Below are 19185 nucleotides of genomic sequence, written 5' to 3'. Positions count from 1 at the left end.
GGCTACCAAAGACCTGGGATGAGAATAGGATTTCACAGAATTTATAAGTGCTGTGATCTGCACATTACTGCTCCTTTTAAGTAAATCACAATGTGTGGATTTTCTTTCTTTTAAAATTCTCCAGTTGCTTTCATTAGTTCCTTTCATACAGCCTCTGGTAACTGATAGATTTCTTTATATAGCCCTCATCTATGATTTTTTTTTCCTTTTCATATTCTGATGCACAGCTTGTTAGTTTCCCAGAAGAAATTCACACTTCACAAGATCATGATATGTTTGTAATAGATATTTGAACAACGAAGATTACCAAAATTAAATTAGACTCATGATCAATGCACAAATATCTGATAACACATAGTTCAACACATTAAAGTACAACCACACAAGCCATTAAGATTGGCTGGCATTTGGTCTATCCTAGCAAGGAAGGATACAGGAGGAATTAAACTACATCTTGATAGATCCTATAAACTATGCAAGGTCTGGGTCATTCACTGCTTGGTTAAGAAATCTCCAAGAAACATTTAGGTACTATACTACAGAAAGTGGGATTGGGGATTCACTGGAGGGGGTTCTTCCTCTTGAGTTTGTATCATACCAATGTCACAGACTGCTGTTAAGGAGAACTGAGCACTGGAAGAGCTATCTTTCAGATGAGAGATTAATCAATATCCTCGCTCCTTGTGATCATTAAAGATCCCACAGCACATAGTACAAGAATAAAGTCAATTAGAGTTTTTGAAGTTTTGAAAATCTCACCCTACATTCTAATGTATGTAATTACATCCTGCCTACCTAAATTACCCTCACTGTTTCAGCTGGATAAGGTATTATTTCCCCCTTCCTGGCTTAAAGTGTTGTGTAGTATTGCTCTGCACTGTTAAACAGCTGTTAAATTTCCTCCCAGAGACTGTAGCAGCAGTGTTTTGTATTCCAAGGTCAGACTGTTTGCTTGTAAAGAGTCCGCCTTGTGCTACTGTATGTAGTGCAGCAGTGAGGAAAGGTGCCACAAGATCCTGGGAAACAGCTTTTTAAAAAGCAGATGCAGGATAAGTACTGTCATTGCCAAACCAGGGCCTGTGCACATGATCCTAAGGCTTAGCCACGGAAGGGAACAGGTTCCTGGTTAAAGTCAAGCAGAGAGACAGTGGAAGGTCAGCGCTAAGGAGCTCCAGGAATTGGAGAGCAGAAACTTTAGGTTAGTTCACGTGCAAAGGCACAGTCAGACCATCAGTAGAATGTGATGTCTGTAGAATAGCTTATTAATTTTTGCTGTATATAAGCATGGGTATTATCTCAGCATTTCTGTGCTAGAAGGCTTCCCTGAAATGGGAAGTAGTGCTCAACCATCTGTTACTTCCAGGTTATGACTAATAAAGCACCTTTCTTTGCTTTAAACATTCATCCTTCTCTGTGCTCCTGCACCCCAACGTAAGAGCTTCCATGTAGGAGGGTAGGTATATGACTTGTCTGGGATTTATATGCCTGCATAGCATGGACATCTTGTGCACTTGACCCTGTTATGCACTTGTAACTAAAGCTACTTTGCAGTAATAGCTATATTTGTCATGCAATGCCAGATTGTTCTTAAATGAAGGAAATATGGTTTAAAATATATCTGGGTGGAACTGGATTTTCCATTTTATGGGAAATTCCATTATTTAAAAAAAAATCTGTTCCAAAATTGATCAAAAGCAAATAATGAAATTTCCCAAAACAGTATTTTTATCAAAACATTTAATTTGGATTTTTGATACTTTAAAACTTGTAAAAATTTGTTTTGGAAAGTTGTTTCAAAAACTGAAACAGTGAGTTCCAAGAATGTCAAAATGGGGTGTTTCAACATTATTGAAAAGCTTCATTTTATTTTTTTCTTAACAAAATTGTCAGAAACATTTTTAAACACTTTGATTTTGATTAAAAACAGCTCTAGTTAAATATGCCATAAAATTGTTGTACGCTTTTAGCACCAAGAAACACCTGTATGTTGGGCTGTATCCACTAACACACACACACACACACACACGCACATATATGCTGATTTATGCAAGATGTTGCATTAGAAAATTTTAGAAAATTTCTCCTCTTCACCTTTCAAATGAATATCACCAGTTTAGAACAATTGACAGGGACTGTGCTATGAAGTACATTGCAATTAAAAAAAAAATACTCACACACAGATTATGGCCAACTTTATCACTCTAGTTTAGGGGTCGGCAACGTTCGGCACGCGGCTCGCCAGGGTAAGCACCCTGGCGGGCCGGGCCAGTTTTATTTACCTGCTGACGCGGCAGGTTCGGCCGATCGCGGCCCCGACTGGCCGCGGTTCGCCGTCCCGGGCCAATGGGGGCGGCGGGAAGCCGTGGCCAGCACATCGCTCGCCCGCGCCGCTTCCCGCCGCCCCCATTGGCCCGGGACAGCGAACCGCGGCCAGTGGGGGCCGCGATCGGCCGAACCTGCCGCGTCAGCAGGTAAATAAAACTGGCCCGGCCCGCCAGGGTGCTTACCCTGGCGAGCCGCGTGCCGAATGTTGCCGACCCCTTCTCTAGTTTAATCAACACACAGGCCCCGCCCAGTTCGGCAGGGTACCCAACTTTAAATATGAGTATTGAGAGAAATGAACTTCTGAAATTAAACATGTTTTCTTCAGAGAGAGACCATTTACCAAATATTAAAAGGAGGCAGTGAAGAAGAGGCACAAGATCTAGCTACTAGTCAATAGGAGAAGGATACAACTATATTCCATGGGACTAATTTTGCTTTATTTTGACAAACTCTTGGACATTTTTATCATAGAAAGTCACAATTTTGTGCTCAGACAAGTTAAACAACCTGGTCAGTTTAGCATTGAGAGAGGGGACCTCCAAGAACACCCTGTTGCTGCAGATAGTAGTACAGTATTGGTGGCTCTGGAGTTGGCACTTTTTCCTCTGAGCCAGTGCTAAATCAATGCCCCAACATCATTTTGGGTGGCACTGTACTGTTAGAAGTGTTCAGACAAATTAATTCCTGCTCTCAGTTGCACTCCCAGACAGCAGAGCTGCATTTGACATGAGATGATGCATAGAACCAATGTCCTGACGTATTTATTAATGATCTCAAGAGCAGAAACTCTACAGTGCAACATATAGGTCAAATTTTAACTCATTCTAAATTAGTATTGGTTTCAAAGAAGGAGAGGAGCAGTTTTTAAAATCCCTTGAAGATATAATGTGATATAATTCCTTCCTGCCTCCTACACTGCTTAAAGTGTATCTACTGTTCTTCATTTCCTGTCATATATGTTTGTGTGCAATGTTAAGCCATTTCAGTAGTGATTAATAAGATCCCTGTGAATAATTTCAAGCTCCTTAACTTTCTGCACATGAGTAGTCCCAGTCAGTTATTCACATGCATGAATTATTTTGCAGGAAAAAAAGCTCAGATACCTGTCAGAATCTGAAAATGCACAGAATCTGACTTCAGTGGATCTACACTAGGTATTGACCTGTCCCTCCATGGACACCAGTTGTTTATGGATAGGAGATTGTCTACCAGCTCTGTACCTGGGATAGCAAGGTTTCGAAGGGCACTCAGTGCAGCATGTTGAACAGAAACGTCCCCACTGTCCACGTGTTGCTCTAAAAGGTCCAAAAGCTGAAGTACCACTCCCAGCTGCACCATCCGTACGCAGTTGCCATCTTAAGAAAGAGGGGAAAACAAGCATTCAGGAGGAGAGATGAGCCACAGTGATAGTTGTTATGCCCAGCAGTGTTCCACTGGGGAACACCAGAAACTATTGGCCTGGATGTTTTGTGGTTCAACAGGGATCACCTTTTAGCAAGAGCAATAGCAATCCTCAGCTGCACAGAACTTGCCCTCATGCTCAGCAAAGGTGACCTTAAGTTACCTTTACACCTGCCCTGAGCTTGCTTCCAGTGCAAGTTAACTTATGCCAGCTAAAATGGTCTGCTAGGGCTTTGGACTCACTGCCTGTAGGCCCCAGTTTACCCTCCAACAAGCCCCAATTCCATGATGGTAGAATCATTTGCTGCCTCATTAGGGCAGCTTTAATGTCATTCAGTGCCACTTTAGAGGCACCAAGAGATCTTGGGGGACTGAGGATCTGGCCCATCAAGTGTGAATCTGATCTCACTTACACTGATTTTACACCGCTATAACTCCACCAACTTCAGTGGAATTACTGCTAATTAACAGGTGTGAGAGGCGAATTGGTTCCATAGTTACTTTAGCCTCTTCAGTGTAAGGGACCGAATTCTGATCTTGCATTTATTACACTAGTTACCTGTTTAACACTGGTGAGAGTCGGAGCAAAATAATCAGTCCCAAGAAATCCCTGCTTTGTATTGCACGTTCTCCAAAATACCCTCCTTAGTGATGTACCTATCATGAAACTCTTCTGTCTTTGTTTTCTGTGTATTACACTGCAACGGGGTGTACCAACTCTGCACTGGCTCAGCAAGGGTTAACCACACACGCTGGGCCTGGGAGGCCATGCCCTCTTGTCCTTGCTGGGCATGCTCCCGGTGGAGGGAGCATATAAAAGGAAGCAGCTTAGCTTACTCTGGGCTGACTGAGGAGAGCAGATGTGTGCTACAGGCTCCTGCCTGAAGAGGCCAAACATGCTGAATCCACTGTGGCACTCTGGTTTACGACATAGGATGAGGGAGACAGGAAGCCACTAGCCTTTGAGGGACTACAGGATTCGGAACCAAGGATAGGTAGTGGCCCAGGGAATGCATTTGCTGATATGGGAACCTGAAACCAGGAAGGCTGGTTCCACATGGCTCTGGGTTGGGACCCAGTGGAGTAAGGCAGGCTCATGTCCCCTACCCTAACCCCGCACTGGCCCAGCAAGGGCTAGCCCCTCTTTGGCCTGAAACCCTGCTACATATATCTTTTATTTCTAAGAACCCTTTTGTTATCAGAGCTTCTGCAGCCTCCTACAGAAGAAAGACATGAAGTTGTGCTCTCAGGGAAACTTTCCTTTAGATCCTTCTTGTTCTAATTTTTCTTAATCCATGTCTTCCCTTAATTCCTGTGTGTCCAGGATATCCTTCCCCAAGAAAGTGTTGTGGAGTTACATGCCCTTTGGTGCAGTAGGGTGCCTATACAGCTAAAGAGCAAATAATTTTCACTAGTATAATTATTGGCCCAGAGGAAAAAAGGCATTTCTGGTATTAGTGGTTGAACTTCACTATAGTCAGGGCAATGCTTCCAACCCTACCCCATTTTAATGTAAACTCAGATTGGTAAAATATGGGAAAGAGAACTGAGTACTGCATATCACAGGCTGGTATAAATCTGTGAAGTTCCATTCACTTCAATGGCGCTATACCAGATGAGGATCTGGCTCTAAAAGAGGGTTTAAATCAGGGCTGGGCAAACTTTTTGGTATGAAAATTGTATGGCAGCCTATGAATGCTCACGAAATTGGGGTTGGGGTGTGGGAGGAGATGAGGGCTCTGGCTGGGGGTGTGGGCTCTGGGGTGGGGCCAGAAATGAGGAGTTCACGGTGTGGGAGGGGGCTCTGGGCTGGGGGTTGGGGTGCATGGCGGGGGGAGGGGAAAGGCTCCAGCTGGGGGTGCAGGCTCTGGGGTGAGGCTGGGGATGAGGGATTTGGGGTGTAGGATGTGCTCCAGGCTGGGACCAAGGGGTTCAGAGGGCAGGAGGGGGTTCAGGGCTGTGGCAGGGGGTTGGGGGCAAGAGGGGCATGAGGGCTCTGGCTAGGGGTGCAAATTCTGGAGTGGGGCCAGAAATGAGGAGTTCAGGGTGCGGGAGGGGCTCCAGGCTGGGGCAGGGGGTTGGGGCATGGGAGGGGGTCAGGGTGCAGGCTCTGGGCAGCGCTTACCTGAAGCAGCTCCTGGAAGCAGTGGCATGTTCCCCCTCCGGCTCCTATGCAGAGGTGTGGCCAGGTGGCTCTGCGCGCTGCCCCGACTGCAGGCACCGCCCCTGCAGCTCCTATTAGCTGCAGTTCCCAGCCAATGGGAGCTGCGGGGGTGACGCTTGCGGCAGGGGCAGTGCACGCTGCCCCTAAGTGTAGGAGCTGGAGAGGGGACATGCCGCTGCTTGCGGGAGATTCAGCATGAGCGTGTGGAGCAGCCTTGGACTCCGCTCCCCAGCTGGAGCGCAGAAGCAGGGCAAACCCCAGACCCCCCTCCCCAGGAGCTTGAGGGCTGGTTTAAACAGGCTGGAGGGCCAGATGCGGCCCCCGGACCGTAGTTTGCCCACCCCTGATTTAAATCCATTATACAGTCAACACAATTATTTCAACTGATTTTTTTGTTCAGAATTTATCTCCCTGCAACTGATTGACCTTATTTAACTGCTTCTAAACCAGGGTAGGCAAACTACAGCCTGGGGGCCGCATCCGAACATACTAGAGGCTTCATGCAACCTTTCCCTCCTGCTCCTATTTTAGGGACTCCATGCATCCCACCCACTCTCTCCTCCCCTGCCAGGGGCTCTGAGTGCCCCCTATTTTGCTCTGTACATGCTGTGGTGCTGCGCAGCTCCCGGAAGCAGCAGCATGTCCCCCCTCCAGCTCCTACACATAAGGACAGCCAGGGGGCTCCGCATGCTGCCCCGCCCCAAGTGCTGCCCCCGTAGCTCCCATTGGCCTGGAATCATGGCCAATGGGAGCTGCAGGTGCGGTGCCTGTGTATGGGACGGTGCGCAGAGCTGCCTGGCTGCCCCTACATGTAGGAGCTGGAGGGAGGACATGCCTCTGCTTCTGGGAGCTGCTTAAGGGAAGCACTGCCCGGAGCCTGCACCCCTGACCCCCTCCTGCACCCCAACCCCCTGCTCCAGTTCTGATCCCCCTCCTGCCCTCTGAAGCCCTTGGTCCCAGCCCGGAACACCATCCTGCACCCCCAACCCCTCATCCCCAGCCCCACCCCAGAGCCCTCACCCCCTCCCTGTACCCTAACCCCCTGCTCCAGCCCAGAGCCCTCTCCCGCACCCTGAACTCCTAATTTTTGGCCCTACCCCAGAGCCTGCACCCCCAGCCAGAGCCCTCACCCCCTCCCACACCCCAACCCCCAATTTCTTGAGCATTCATGGCCCACCATACAAGTTCCATACCCAGATGTGGCCCTCGGGCCAAAAAGTTTGCCCACCCCTGTTCTAAACCATAGAATTGTTCAATGCCTTTTCTGCTGCAATATCTATCTCTTCCTGATCTGTGCTGAGGGATGCAAGGTTCTTTTCATAGGTTCCTTTTTGATGTGTGTCTCTAGCATCATCATTACCATTGCATTTCAGCTAAACTATGCTTTTTCCTTTGTTACATATCTCAGTTGAAACTTGTCAAATACTTGTGACATTTAAACGTGTACTTGTGAAAACTGACATTCCTTCTGATTTTGCAAATTTTATTCAAGAAAAATCTTTCAATTTCCATTCATTAATGCAGCTTTTAATGGTGACATTTTGTCTGTGATTTCTCAGACATGCTCCCCTGCAAGATCCTGGGTATTTTGAGATCAGAGGCCTGAGAAAATTCACAAGTCCCTTTGGGTGGCCATGTATCCTTTCTGGAAATAAGTCAAGGGTTTTGTTTGACAGAATGTTACAGGTAAAATATGTAGTGTGAGGTTTTTTAATAGGCTCAAGTCTATACTGAAATAGTCTCACTTCCACTGAACTAGAGAGAGAGAGAGAATGACAATACCCTTCCTCCTCTAGTAATATGCAAACAGCCACAATCCCTTTAGTGGCCAGCTTTCTTTGACTGTTGCAAAGCTCCCAAGTGGCTCTTTCTTTCTGTGGATTTTTGCCTGTATGGTGGCAGCCTTGCATGCGCCTTCAATTTAATGGCTCACAGTTAAAACTGGCTAGGAACAGCTATTTTCTCAGCTGCAAAAGCTGTCATCTTTTTTCCCTGCCTCATCAGAGGTCCCTTAGCACTGCAATCAGATAGTCACAGGATTTCTTTACTTAGATTAAAGTCTGTGCATACATCAGCAGCACAGACTGAGGCCAGACAGGGATTATTCACTTCTTCTATCCAGAATGTCTAATGTGGGGGGTCGAGGGGATGGCACAGGGGGAGAAGGAATTAAAATAAAAAGTCATTCAGCCAAACATATTAAATCGATGTTAGCAAGTTTTTAAAGGCATAGAGGACATTTCCAATGAGCAATAATGTACAATATTCACTGCTAGGTAAAATGCAATCAAGAACTCAAGCCTGTGTGTGTGGGTGTGTGTGAGAACAGAAAAAGAGTTAAGGATGGGGCTGTGTCATTTGTTAAAATGACTGGGCAGCTCCATTAGCTCTTCCAGTAGAACTGATCAAATATTTTATTATGATGACCCACAAAATGTAGGAATTCATCTGGCTTTGAGTTGGGTTATAAAAGCCCCACTATGTTAACTGAGAGTTTTTCTATGGACGGCAGTGTCCAAGGCCTAGCTGTTAGACTCAAGGTGCCTCTAAACCATGTCCTTTTAACAGTGCTATCAATATAAGTGCAGTTCATTTCCTATCCTATAGGCAATGCCACTTTATGTTCCTCTGCTTATAGTCCTTAGCAATCACTGTTGCTTTCTTTATACTGAGGGTACATAGGATGACAAAATGGTCTCCCTTGAAATTTCATCCCTAATTTCAAGCCACTCAATTTTTCTTCTGAAATGACTATGGGTAAAAGGTTCCAGAGCAAGTAAGTCTCTTTTGGAAATGGGCCTTACACACTTAGGAACCTGCATCACTTGGTGATTTTGAAAGTTTTATCCTACATCAGAATGAAGGGGAAGTGGGGTTCACACAGAGCCCCTGGCATCAGGGGAGGAGAGAGTGGGTGAGATGCATGGAGTCCCTAAAATAGGAGCAGAAGGGGAAGGTTGCATGAAGCCTCTAGTATGTGCAATGACCTTGACCAACAGAAGCAAAGCGTTCAACCCTCTAGTAATAGCAAGTGACTGAGTGAAATGAGGCCTAATGGTCCACTCAATGGCATTTTGAGAACTTTTCAAGACTACTCCTGCTTAATTTCTAGTTTCAGGGAAAGTTCCAGGTATCAGTAAGTCTATCTGTTTTGGTGACAACTGGAAAAGTGGAACACCAGAAAAACCTGCTTTCCTCACAGGGTCCATTTGGTGCTGCAGGCTGAGGAGCATTATGACATCAGAGATAATTCAGTCAGTCAGCACTTCCTCCCTCCAATTCATTTGCATAGTTCATTTCCATTGATTGAAGTGAGTCAGCAAATGAAACTGCAGGTCAGGACTGAGGTGCTTTGACATTTGTGAGGGTGCTGGGGTTCAGGACTGGAATAGTGGAAGATGCTTTAGAACAGGAGCTATATTAACTGAGTAGGAGTGAGGCTGGAGACTTGCCCACACAATGACATTGAAATGATTAGCATCCATAATGTAAAGATACACACACACATTTTTGTTTTCCTATTCGATGGCGATGAGTGTGTGTGTGTGTGTTTGTTTGTGCCATGAAATCTAATAGTATTACACTCTCTAATAAGAAACAAACAATACCACCTATCTTGGTCACTTTGATGGGTAATGAATAAGCAATCTTACCATTCCTGGCAAAGTTAGCAACAGCCAGTGCTCCTGTCAGCTGCAGCTGGGGGTGATTGGATGCAAGCCAGGTACCAACCTTCTGGTAGATAATGCCACATCCATTAGCAAACATCTTCTGCATGGATTCATCTGTGAAACAATAAATGAAGAGAAGCCTAAAAGTACATCTAAGTTCTACTTTGCATCTATTATAGAATAGTACTGCTCAAGGTTTCAGAAGTTTGTAGATGATTGTTTCCTCTAACAGAACACCAGAGTTGGCAGGAAGGTGAAGTGAAGGTTATAAAATTGATCGTTCCAGATGTCTTACACTAATCCACACACTCAATATATGGCTAGTAGCCTTATGCAAGATTCCCCACACTATTTTTAGCTATATGCTCCAGTCTTGCATGAAAGGACCATCCTCTTCAGAAGGTGTGAAGTTATTCAGTCTTGTGGTAGTCCACTAGTGGGTTTCTCCCAAGCAGAGGCATAATACAATAGCAATTGTATATGAAGCTTTGGAGGAATAGAGCCGTTCACTCTGTGTTGAACTGATGCCTGTATAAATCTATCCTGCAGAGTGCTAAGTGCCTTCATCTTCTAATGAAATCCAGCCTTGCAGGATGGAATCTTAAGTGGCAACACACACACACACACACACACACCTTTACATGACCTAGCCTTTATCTGAACTGTGATAACATTGCCACTTAAGATTCCATCCTGCAAGGTACTGATTTCATGAGAAGATAAGGCACTTAGCACTTAGATTTATACAGGCATCAGTTCAACACAGAGTGAACGGCTTTGTTCCTCCAAAGCTTCATATACAATTGCTATTGTATTATGCCTCTGCTTGGGAGAAACCCACTAGTGGACTACCACAAGACTGAATAACTTCACACCTTCTGAAGAGGATGGTCCTTTCATGCAAGACTGGACACACACGTGTAATCCATGCATGGAAATCTCATAGGATTTACAAGTGGGGATTGAGGGAATAGTATGTATCTACTGTGTTTCCAAGCGTTCGGTGTCACTATGTTACTCGTTGAGATCTGCATAGGCTAAATGCAATTTTAAGAATGAAAGCCATAGATCTGTGATTAGTAATCTGGAACTAGTTCTTTATACTGAGAAATCCAAATATACTGTAGTGTTTAACTCAGAGAAATGTTTGCCACAGCTTCATAACTTTTAAGAAAAGTTTAATTAAATTGTAAGTTACCTTGAGATTTTGGCAAAGGATGCAATGTAAATGCATGATTCTGTGCAGTTATTCTTTAATTCACGTAGCCCCAAATGCTGCAAAGCTGTCAACCATACAAGGCCATCTGAACCAAATTACAATTAGGATCAGCAGAGATCGCTGCTAACATTTTTCTGCTATACCTTATGGTTGAGAATGGATTCTATGTGTCTCACAGATCTAAAGCAGCATCTCAGAAGTCTTCTATGACATTTTATGCTCTCTGTTTTCAAAAGTGGCTGCTGGACTCTATCCCTTCTCACAGTGCAGCAGTGTGACTGAGGAAATGAGAGGTCTGGGGCAGCAAAATGTATATTCTAGAAGGTCAGTGTTCTCCATTTTCATTACATAGAAACATGTAATACAAAGGACTTTTAAATTCTTATGTTTCCTCCCTTCATTAATTCAGATGGCTGAAATACTTGCTCCATTTTTGAATAATAAATGAAGAATACATAATGGGTATTTAAATGTACTGAGTGAGTTAAGGTGTATTGAGGGGAAAATTGAGAACACCAGTCTATCAGATTGCCATGTCAGAAGCCAGTTTACTTGAAAGGACCCATCATACTGTGAAATGTCTCCATGAGAAAGGGGGCAGATACAGGGTCTTCATATAGACCTACGACTGCATTAGTCAGCAGCAGAGCTTAGTCTGTGGAGACTGATGTAGGCACTGTCTGTGCTACAACAGTAGTATTTTTAGTCCCTCACTTCACATTATTGGCCAGATTGTGGAACTACACTGGTTTACAGCAGCTAAGGATCTGGCCCTTTAAAATTGGAGGTTAACTCAAGAAGTATAGTTTAGTCCTATATCTGAGCTTTTCTTACTTTTGGGGAGGACTGTGTATTTTTGGCTACCCAGAGGAGCCAGGTTATCACAAAGTTGGAGAAACCCAGCTCTAGATGGACTGGACTGACACACAAAGCCACAATTAAGAAGGCAGTACCCTATTCTATTGCATTTCTAGCCTCCGCCTAGGAGCAGGCATAGTGGTATTAAATGCCGGAGGCAAAATGTGTATATGCTTGGAGGAAAATATGGCAACATGAGCATTACAATCATAGTGTAAGTGGGGAAAAAATAGAATGGCTGTTGAGAAGAATTCCCCCAAGGAAACTTGAAACAACAGGCTGCAGCTGTGCCTGCAGAAAGGAAATGAAAGCACAGGAGCAGGTGGAAATCCCTGCTGCTAATGGGACTTTCTACTACTTCTCCATGCAGCTTACCTCCAAGAAGCAGAGACACAATGAGATTTGACGCAGCCTTCACACTGCACAGATCTTCAGCCTGTGAACTGCCCTGGAGCCTCAGCAGGATCTCTGACAGTGCCTCATGCACACCCGCCTCTACCATTTGCACTTTCAAAGCATCTGCAGAGGTCAGGAGAACATGCATATTAATGGCTTCTCTTTGGGTCACTGCATCAAAAGTGAATGCAAGGAGGCTAAATCCCCAGTAAATTTAAGTCAGGATGTTTCCAGGTGCAGTAACTTGTGGGACTCTTGTTCATAAACAGGGATGTTGCCATTGGAAAACACCACACTCAGAATAAATACACCTTTTAGATAGATCATCGTAATGTTTTTGAGCAGGGGGAGGGGGAGAGGATGAGGCAACTGTGGAATTTCTATTGCAATTTACAATGTTTTGTGCTTTTAAAAATTACATTTCAGATGTTCTTTGTCACATAAAAGATATCACTCTAGTTATAAAGTAAGAATTGCAAAATACTAATGTGAAAGACAAAAGTATACTTTAATAGGTGTGTGTTGGTGTTGCCAGCTTGCAACTTGGCAGCACCATGGCCATATTTCTCAGAGTGGGGGATTTTTTCCCAGTGGTGTTAATATTGAGTTTGAACAAAAACAAACAGCTTTGATACCATCTCTAGCTATTACTCTTTTCACTCCAGTGTGGGGAATGCTGTTTGGCCACTCATTCCACTAGACTTCCTGGTGCTGATAAACCCTGAACAAATTATGTCATATAGCAATGTCTTGAACAAACATAAATAAAACCCCACAAATATTTTGATGGAGGAAATGAAAAACTGGGCCATTTCAGGCACTCCAAAGAAGTTCCTTGGACATCATATGAAGACAGGGGACTGTCCCTGTGAAACCCGGCTGTATATCTCCTTAATTATAAATAAATACACAAAGGTAAACATTTGGAGTTAGAAATATTCATGGAAATACCATTTTCATGAAATTATTGATTTAGCATTAACTATCATTTGATTCACTGAAGTAGACTGGCCTCATTAGTCAACCACTGCCGATTATGATTGTTTTAATAAATGGGCTGCTTTTATCTCCATTTATACCCATTACAATTTTTAAAGTATCTTTAGAATCAGCTCCCAGTCATTGTTCTGAGGTCCCAGTAATCTTCTGCATTCCCATACAGTATGGAGGCTGTGTGTATCATACACAAAGTTATCAAATGGTTCATTTTACACCACTCCCTTACCATATATTTTATTCAGGCTCATTTCCTCCTCCACTGTCCCAAAGATCCATGTTTTAAAATGATGTGTGAAATCCTGGCCCCACTGAAGTCAATGGAATTTTTCCATTGACATCAATCTGGCCAGGATTTCACCCATCATTTCTGTGAGGAGGGGCTTATGTCCCTGCCTCCAGTAATGGAATGCCACTGAAAACCCCAGAGTGTTCATTGTAGCCACTATGCTAGTATCCTCCATACTAAGGAGCCTAGTCGACAAGATAAGAGAACCCTTACCATTCTCCGCTAGCATCTGTAGAACCTCAATGATGGTTTCTATCCTCTGATGGTTCTCTGTCCTTCTCAGCTGCTTCACTAGATGTTCAGCAACCTTTGTCTTGCTTAGAGCTTCCTTAGCTATCTCTGTGTGGATAATAATGGCATGATTTTGTATGTTTTCATACCTAAATGTAATACTGTTAAAAAAAACTCTGTCCCTAGAGAGAGGAGTGATGCTACTTTGAATCTAGTTGCCTTGCTAATTTGTTTTTTCCCCTTAAATCCCCTCAAATGATTAGATGTTACATGTATGAAACAATCTGCCTCATTTTTCTTCTGCTGTCTAATCCAGTGGTGTAATTCCTGTGGCTATGCCTTTTTAATAATGGTCAAGCAATTGCTATCCTAACTCCATTGCATTCAATGGCTTTATAAACAGTGGTGAATTCATCTTGTGGTATGACAGCCTGTACCACTTTACCAGAACATTTTCTATGCAAAAGAAATTATCCCAGCAAGAATCTAATCAACCTGTTCAGGATGGGCACTTATAGAGCATTTGTGGAAAGTTTTTCAAAAGCTTTTGACATATATATGTGCCATAATACCATGAGATATAGAACGTTTAACAATTTCAGAAAATATGTATAAAGGACATGGCTGAAATAGAATATGTCCAGAATGCGGTATTGCCAACATTAAGAGTTCAGAAACAAAGAGTCAACCCTTCCCCAAAAATCATGAGATTGGCTTAAAAGTCATGAGAATTTAAAAAAAAAAAAAAACCCACTGAGGTTTTTTTTTTTGTTTTTTGTTTTTAAATTGTCTTCTGTTTTGTGAGCCTTTAGGGTTTTTGTTTTAAGATTTTTATCAGCAACCATGAGGGCTAGAGACTTTTTTTTTTTCCAAACCAAATTTGAGGTTCTCACCATCATCACAGGATTTCCATAGTAAGAGAAATGAAAGACTTCACACCTGATTCTTCTCTCACTAACCTTGTATAAATCAGGAGCAACTCTGTTTCAAGTTAATGGAGCTACACCATTTTTAAACCAGTGTAAGTGAGAAAAGAATCAAGCCATTTTATTAAGACCTATAAAATGATGAATGGTAGAGAGAGAAGATGCATCAAAAATTCCTAGTGTCCCTTGTCCTGTATGAGATACACGAACAAAGATACTTAATGAAATTAAATTGCAACACATTTTAAATAAAAAGGAAGTACTATCATATACACTGTGATTGAAGTCAGTAGAGCTACATCAGTTTACACCAGCTAAGGACATGACACATTAATTTTCTCTGGGAAGAGGCTAGGACATGTATTAATCTTAATTATTTGTGTGTGGCTGGTCAGCAACTGCTACAGGTTCTGGTGTTTAGTTATGAACGGTTAGAGAGTCTATTTAGATTGGCCACAAGGGGGCACATAGCAAGGAGGTAAACCTCTGTGTAACAAGAAATAAAGACAGTCTTGCATTTATCCCAACCGCAGGTTTCTAATCTCTATGCAGGGAAGTGCAGTGACTTTGTCTGATACTAGGTCAAAACATTTGCCTACTATGGCCAACCCTACTTGTGGAAACACTGCCTAAGAACAAGCCAGTGGTAGCATGAGAAAGGAAACCAATACAGTTGCAAATTTGGGAGTGTTTTAATGCCCACCTAGGTTTGCAAGGTTGCATAAGGCCAACAGGTTGACATGGACAAGTGGCTCACTGTCTGGGTAATCAGTTAATATCCTGACCAGTGATGTGATCACCCCTGCCTTCACCAGCTGCTCCTGAAGGTCACCTGGAAATCAAAAGCATAGAAGTGAAAGGCAACAGGAATTTCATCTTGGATTAATCCATCATTATATTAGCTAGGGCATGGAGGAGGTATCACTAAAGTAAGAATTAAAACAAAATGTTGCTACAAGATACAGACTAGAAATAAGGTGCAAATTTTAACCAAGGGTAATTAACCATAGGAACAATTTGGGTTGTGGTGGATAATCTATCACTGGAAATATTAAATTTAAGATTAGATTTTTTTTTTTTTTTTTTTTTAAATGCTCTAGTTAAACAGGAATTAATTCAGGGAGATCAAACTTTGATCACACTAGTCCATCCATTCTGGCCTTATATCACATGATCTTGACTCCATTATCCTTCCAAACTAACAAGAGTTTTACCTTGCCAATTCAAGTTAATATATATATCCACATTGATAATATATATCCATGTGGATGGAAAATGAAGAATTCTGCTGTGAAATTACAAGACCAGAACTGCATCCTTAAACTCTACCCTCATGATAAAACTGTTTTTTGGGAGCTCAGCAGTTAGGCCATTATAAAAGAGGTGTTAGCGGGAGTGAACATGTCAATGAGAGATGATACAACAGCCTAACATAGGAGATGACTAAAATGAAGACTAAGAGAGATGAGGTTTTGCAGTGCTTTAAGGATGTCATCATTTAATTGACTGCTTACCTCATTGTGGATAGTGTCAATAGCCCTAAATTGTGGAGCAGGCGGGTAAAGCTGCAGCAGCACAAGATTCAGAACAAACTTCTCAGGACCATTATAGATTCATAGATTTCAAGGCCAGAAGGCATTGTGATCATCATCTTGTCTGAACTTCTGTATAACACAGGCTGTAGAAATTCCTTAAAATAATTCCTAGAGCATATCTTGTAGGAAAACATCCAGTCTTCAATTTAAAATGGTTAGTGCTGTAGAATCCACTACAACCCTTGTGTGATGGGGTATCTGCCCCACATGGGCATGTAGGGGGGTAATAGAGGCCTTGGAGGCTGCACAGGGAAGCAGCCAATAGGAGAGAGGCTGTGAGGAGTAGCCAATATAAGAAGAGCTGCAGGGTTGTGCAGGGTCAGTAGCTGCATAGAGCTCAAGGAGGGAAGTTTGTGTTCCTAGCAAGAGGAAGGCATGTCAGTACTTTGGATAGAGAGCAGTGTCTGAAGACCCTAAGATGAGGTGCTGGGACACCAAGTGAAGAGGCTGAGGGAAGCATAGCAGTCATAGGGGAGTTAAGGAGACACACAACATGGCTATCATTGACAGGGTCCTTGGGCTGGGACCAGGAGTAGTTGGCGGGCCTGGGTCCTCGCCACTGGAATTGGCTGGACAGTTGGACTGCAGTACTAACCTGCAGAAGGGGGGAGCACAGATGGTGACATGGCCAGAGGGCTGTGTCATGAAGAGGATGCCACAGTCCCTGGAGTGACATGGGTCAGAGAGCAGAAGTGACAGCGGGCAAGGCACCATCGGGAGAGAGTGTACCGACCCTAAAGAGCTAATCTCCAAAATGGCAAGGGGGGGTATGGTGAGTCACATCCCGTCATACCTTGGTAAATTGTTCCAATGGTTAACTACCTGCACTGTTAAAAATGTATGCCTGGCCCTCATGCAGGTGTATGGGAGAGGGAACAGGCAGAATCTTAGGTAGGTCCCTCAGTGTATCAGTCAGTACAAATGAACTGGAGTGTCAGGCTTAGAGGTGGTTCAGGTTACTTTACCCACTGGAGCAGGATGAGAGCTAGCAACCAGATTGTGACTCTGGTTCACAGTCTAGTTCCAGGTGTGCTCCTGGGGCAGTGCAACCCTGTATTTTACGTGAAGTTTGTGACACTGCCAAAACTTAGCTCTTTGCATTCTAGAATAATTGTGGTTGTTTCTGAGAAGATGCCTTTATGAAAGATAAAGGTTCTAAACATGTACCATTACAGTATGTTCTCTAGAAGGAAGACATCATTATGCTTTCATATTGTTTAAACGGCTGTTCTCTTTCAGATGGAGAGGTAATCTGTGCTGTTCCAGTGCCAGAGTGTCTTAGGACATATAACAGCACTTCAGCTTAGCACCTCTCTGTATGGTGTTTTTATGTCTGAGAAGCCAGATCCTCACCTAGTGTATGTCAGCATAGCTCCACTGAAGTCAATGGAGCTGCATCAGTTTACAAGAGGTGAGTATCTGGCTCTAAATATACACGGTTATTTTCCCACTTATTTATGGGATTTCTGACAGACTCAGATAATTGTAGCTATTCCACTTCTGAAGCATCCAACCTGCCTTATCATCTACAATATTTTAATTCCCAACATGTTGCATTCTGTTTTGGGTTTCATCAAAATAAATCAAAGATGCCACAATATATGCCCAGATTGTTCCCTATGGCAAATTTTCCTAACAGTGAAACAGCATTGTTTTTATAAACACGTTTTTACCATGAGAGGCAGTGCAGTTCAGAAGGTAAAGCAATGGATGTGGAATCAGAAGACCCGAGTTCTCTGCTACTGACTTCCTGTGTGATCTTGATCAAGGCAGTTCATCTTTGTTTCCCTTCCTCCCTTTGTCTTGTCTATTTAGACTAACCTCTTTGGGGCAGGAAGTGTCTCTTATTGTATGCATGTACAATGCTTAGCACAATGGGGCCCTGATCTCAGTTGGGGTTTCTAGGCACTATTGTAATACAAATAATAATTGCAACTTAGTAAGAGGCAGTTTAATAAAACATGCTGTTCCTAAGTGAAAGCTACTTAAATGATTTGGCTGGGGGGTTGGTATTAACTTACTGTAATTACAATGAGTAAAAATAAGTTATTCAAAAGTGAATCTAACCCCTTCATTATAGTCCCCTTGTTGTCAAAACCATGCTGTGTTTGCTAGTATGTGTCTATTGTAGAAGCAATTGGAAACTGAACTAGCACCACTGGCGCATAGCACTACATATAAAGCATGTTAGCCTCAGTCTAAGTAAAAAGCCCATATTAAAAAAAACAAAACAAAAAACCCCCCCCACAACTTTGCTACTGTAGCCAGAATGTACAGCACTCCTTCAGCAAATTGAGTACTTACTGTTTTCATAGCAGATGCGGCCAATGGCCCTCCCAGCCTGAAGCAACGTCTCTTGGTCCGTGCTTTCCAGCAGAGGTACCAAAGCTAGAACCAAACCTGCATCGATACATGGCTTCTTCATTTCCTCTGCACAGACAGAGGAGAGAAGCTGCTAGGAACTTGCCTTGTTGAAATAAAACCAATACATCAACTGCAAGGCCAATAATTAGCATCCATAAAACAGATAAGTAGATTGAAAGTATACAGGAATAATGGGTTTAACATTATTTATAGGAACACTTTACGTACCATTCTTTGCTATCTCTGCAATCACCTGGGCTGCCTTTACTGCACAGCTTGGATTGCCTTTGAGAATTTGAGCTAAAGTTGGGAAAATCCCAGTGTCTGTGAGTAGGCTGGAGGATCTTTGCTCTGCAATGATAAAGAAAGTTAACAGTAGCAGCAATGAATTTGATTTATTTACTGTATTTGCCTTCATGGTTTCTGTAGAGGTCTAGGCAGTGTTGGAATCAAGGTCCTGATTCAGCAAGGTACTTAAGTGCCTGCCTAACTTTAAGCATATGCTGTCACTGGGACTACTCATTTGTTCAAAGTCAGGTAAGTGCTTAAGAACCTTGCTGAATGGGACCCTATGTGTCAGACCTAAGAGGGAAACATTTCCATCTTCTCTGACTGTGAGAAATTAATGGTGGATGTTGTCTGGCCTGTCATCCAGCAGCTGTACAGCTAGCTGCTCCTAGCAATTAGGACTGACATTATACACCGATAGGAACTCCTGCTGACTGTGTCCTGATGACAATTAGACATGAG

The 19185-nt window shown here is 43.2% G+C and overlaps 1 protein-coding gene across 1 annotated transcript in view; it reads right to left on the bottom strand.

Moving 5' to 3' along the window:
- LOC135881239 (rap1 GTPase-GDP dissociation stimulator 1-like) overlaps positions 1-19185 on the bottom strand; it is a 36900-nt gene that overhangs the window by 12125 nt on the left and 5590 nt on the right. Inside the window, exons 2-8 of the mRNA XM_065407815.1 lie at positions 18664-18786; positions 18376-18501; positions 15180-15308; positions 13533-13658; positions 12014-12157; positions 9544-9675; positions 3546-3680 (exon numbers count right to left, since the gene is read on the bottom strand). Of these exons, the coding sequence (XP_065263887.1) occupies positions 3546-3680; positions 9544-9675; positions 12014-12157; positions 13533-13658; positions 15180-15308; positions 18376-18496 (787 nt within the window). The 5' untranslated portion in view covers positions 18497-18501; positions 18664-18786. The remainder of the gene's footprint in view (positions 1-3545; positions 3681-9543; positions 9676-12013; positions 12158-13532; positions 13659-15179; positions 15309-18375; positions 18502-18663; positions 18787-19185) is intronic.

This window comes from Emys orbicularis, chromosome 7 (assembly GCF_028017835.1).
Source record: "Emys orbicularis isolate rEmyOrb1 chromosome 7, rEmyOrb1.hap1, whole genome shotgun sequence".
NCBI classification, from domain to species: Eukaryota; Metazoa; Chordata; order Testudines; family Emydidae; genus Emys; species Emys orbicularis.
The sequence above is the reverse complement of the archived record's forward strand: the minus strand, read 5'-3'. Positions and strand labels throughout refer to the sequence as shown.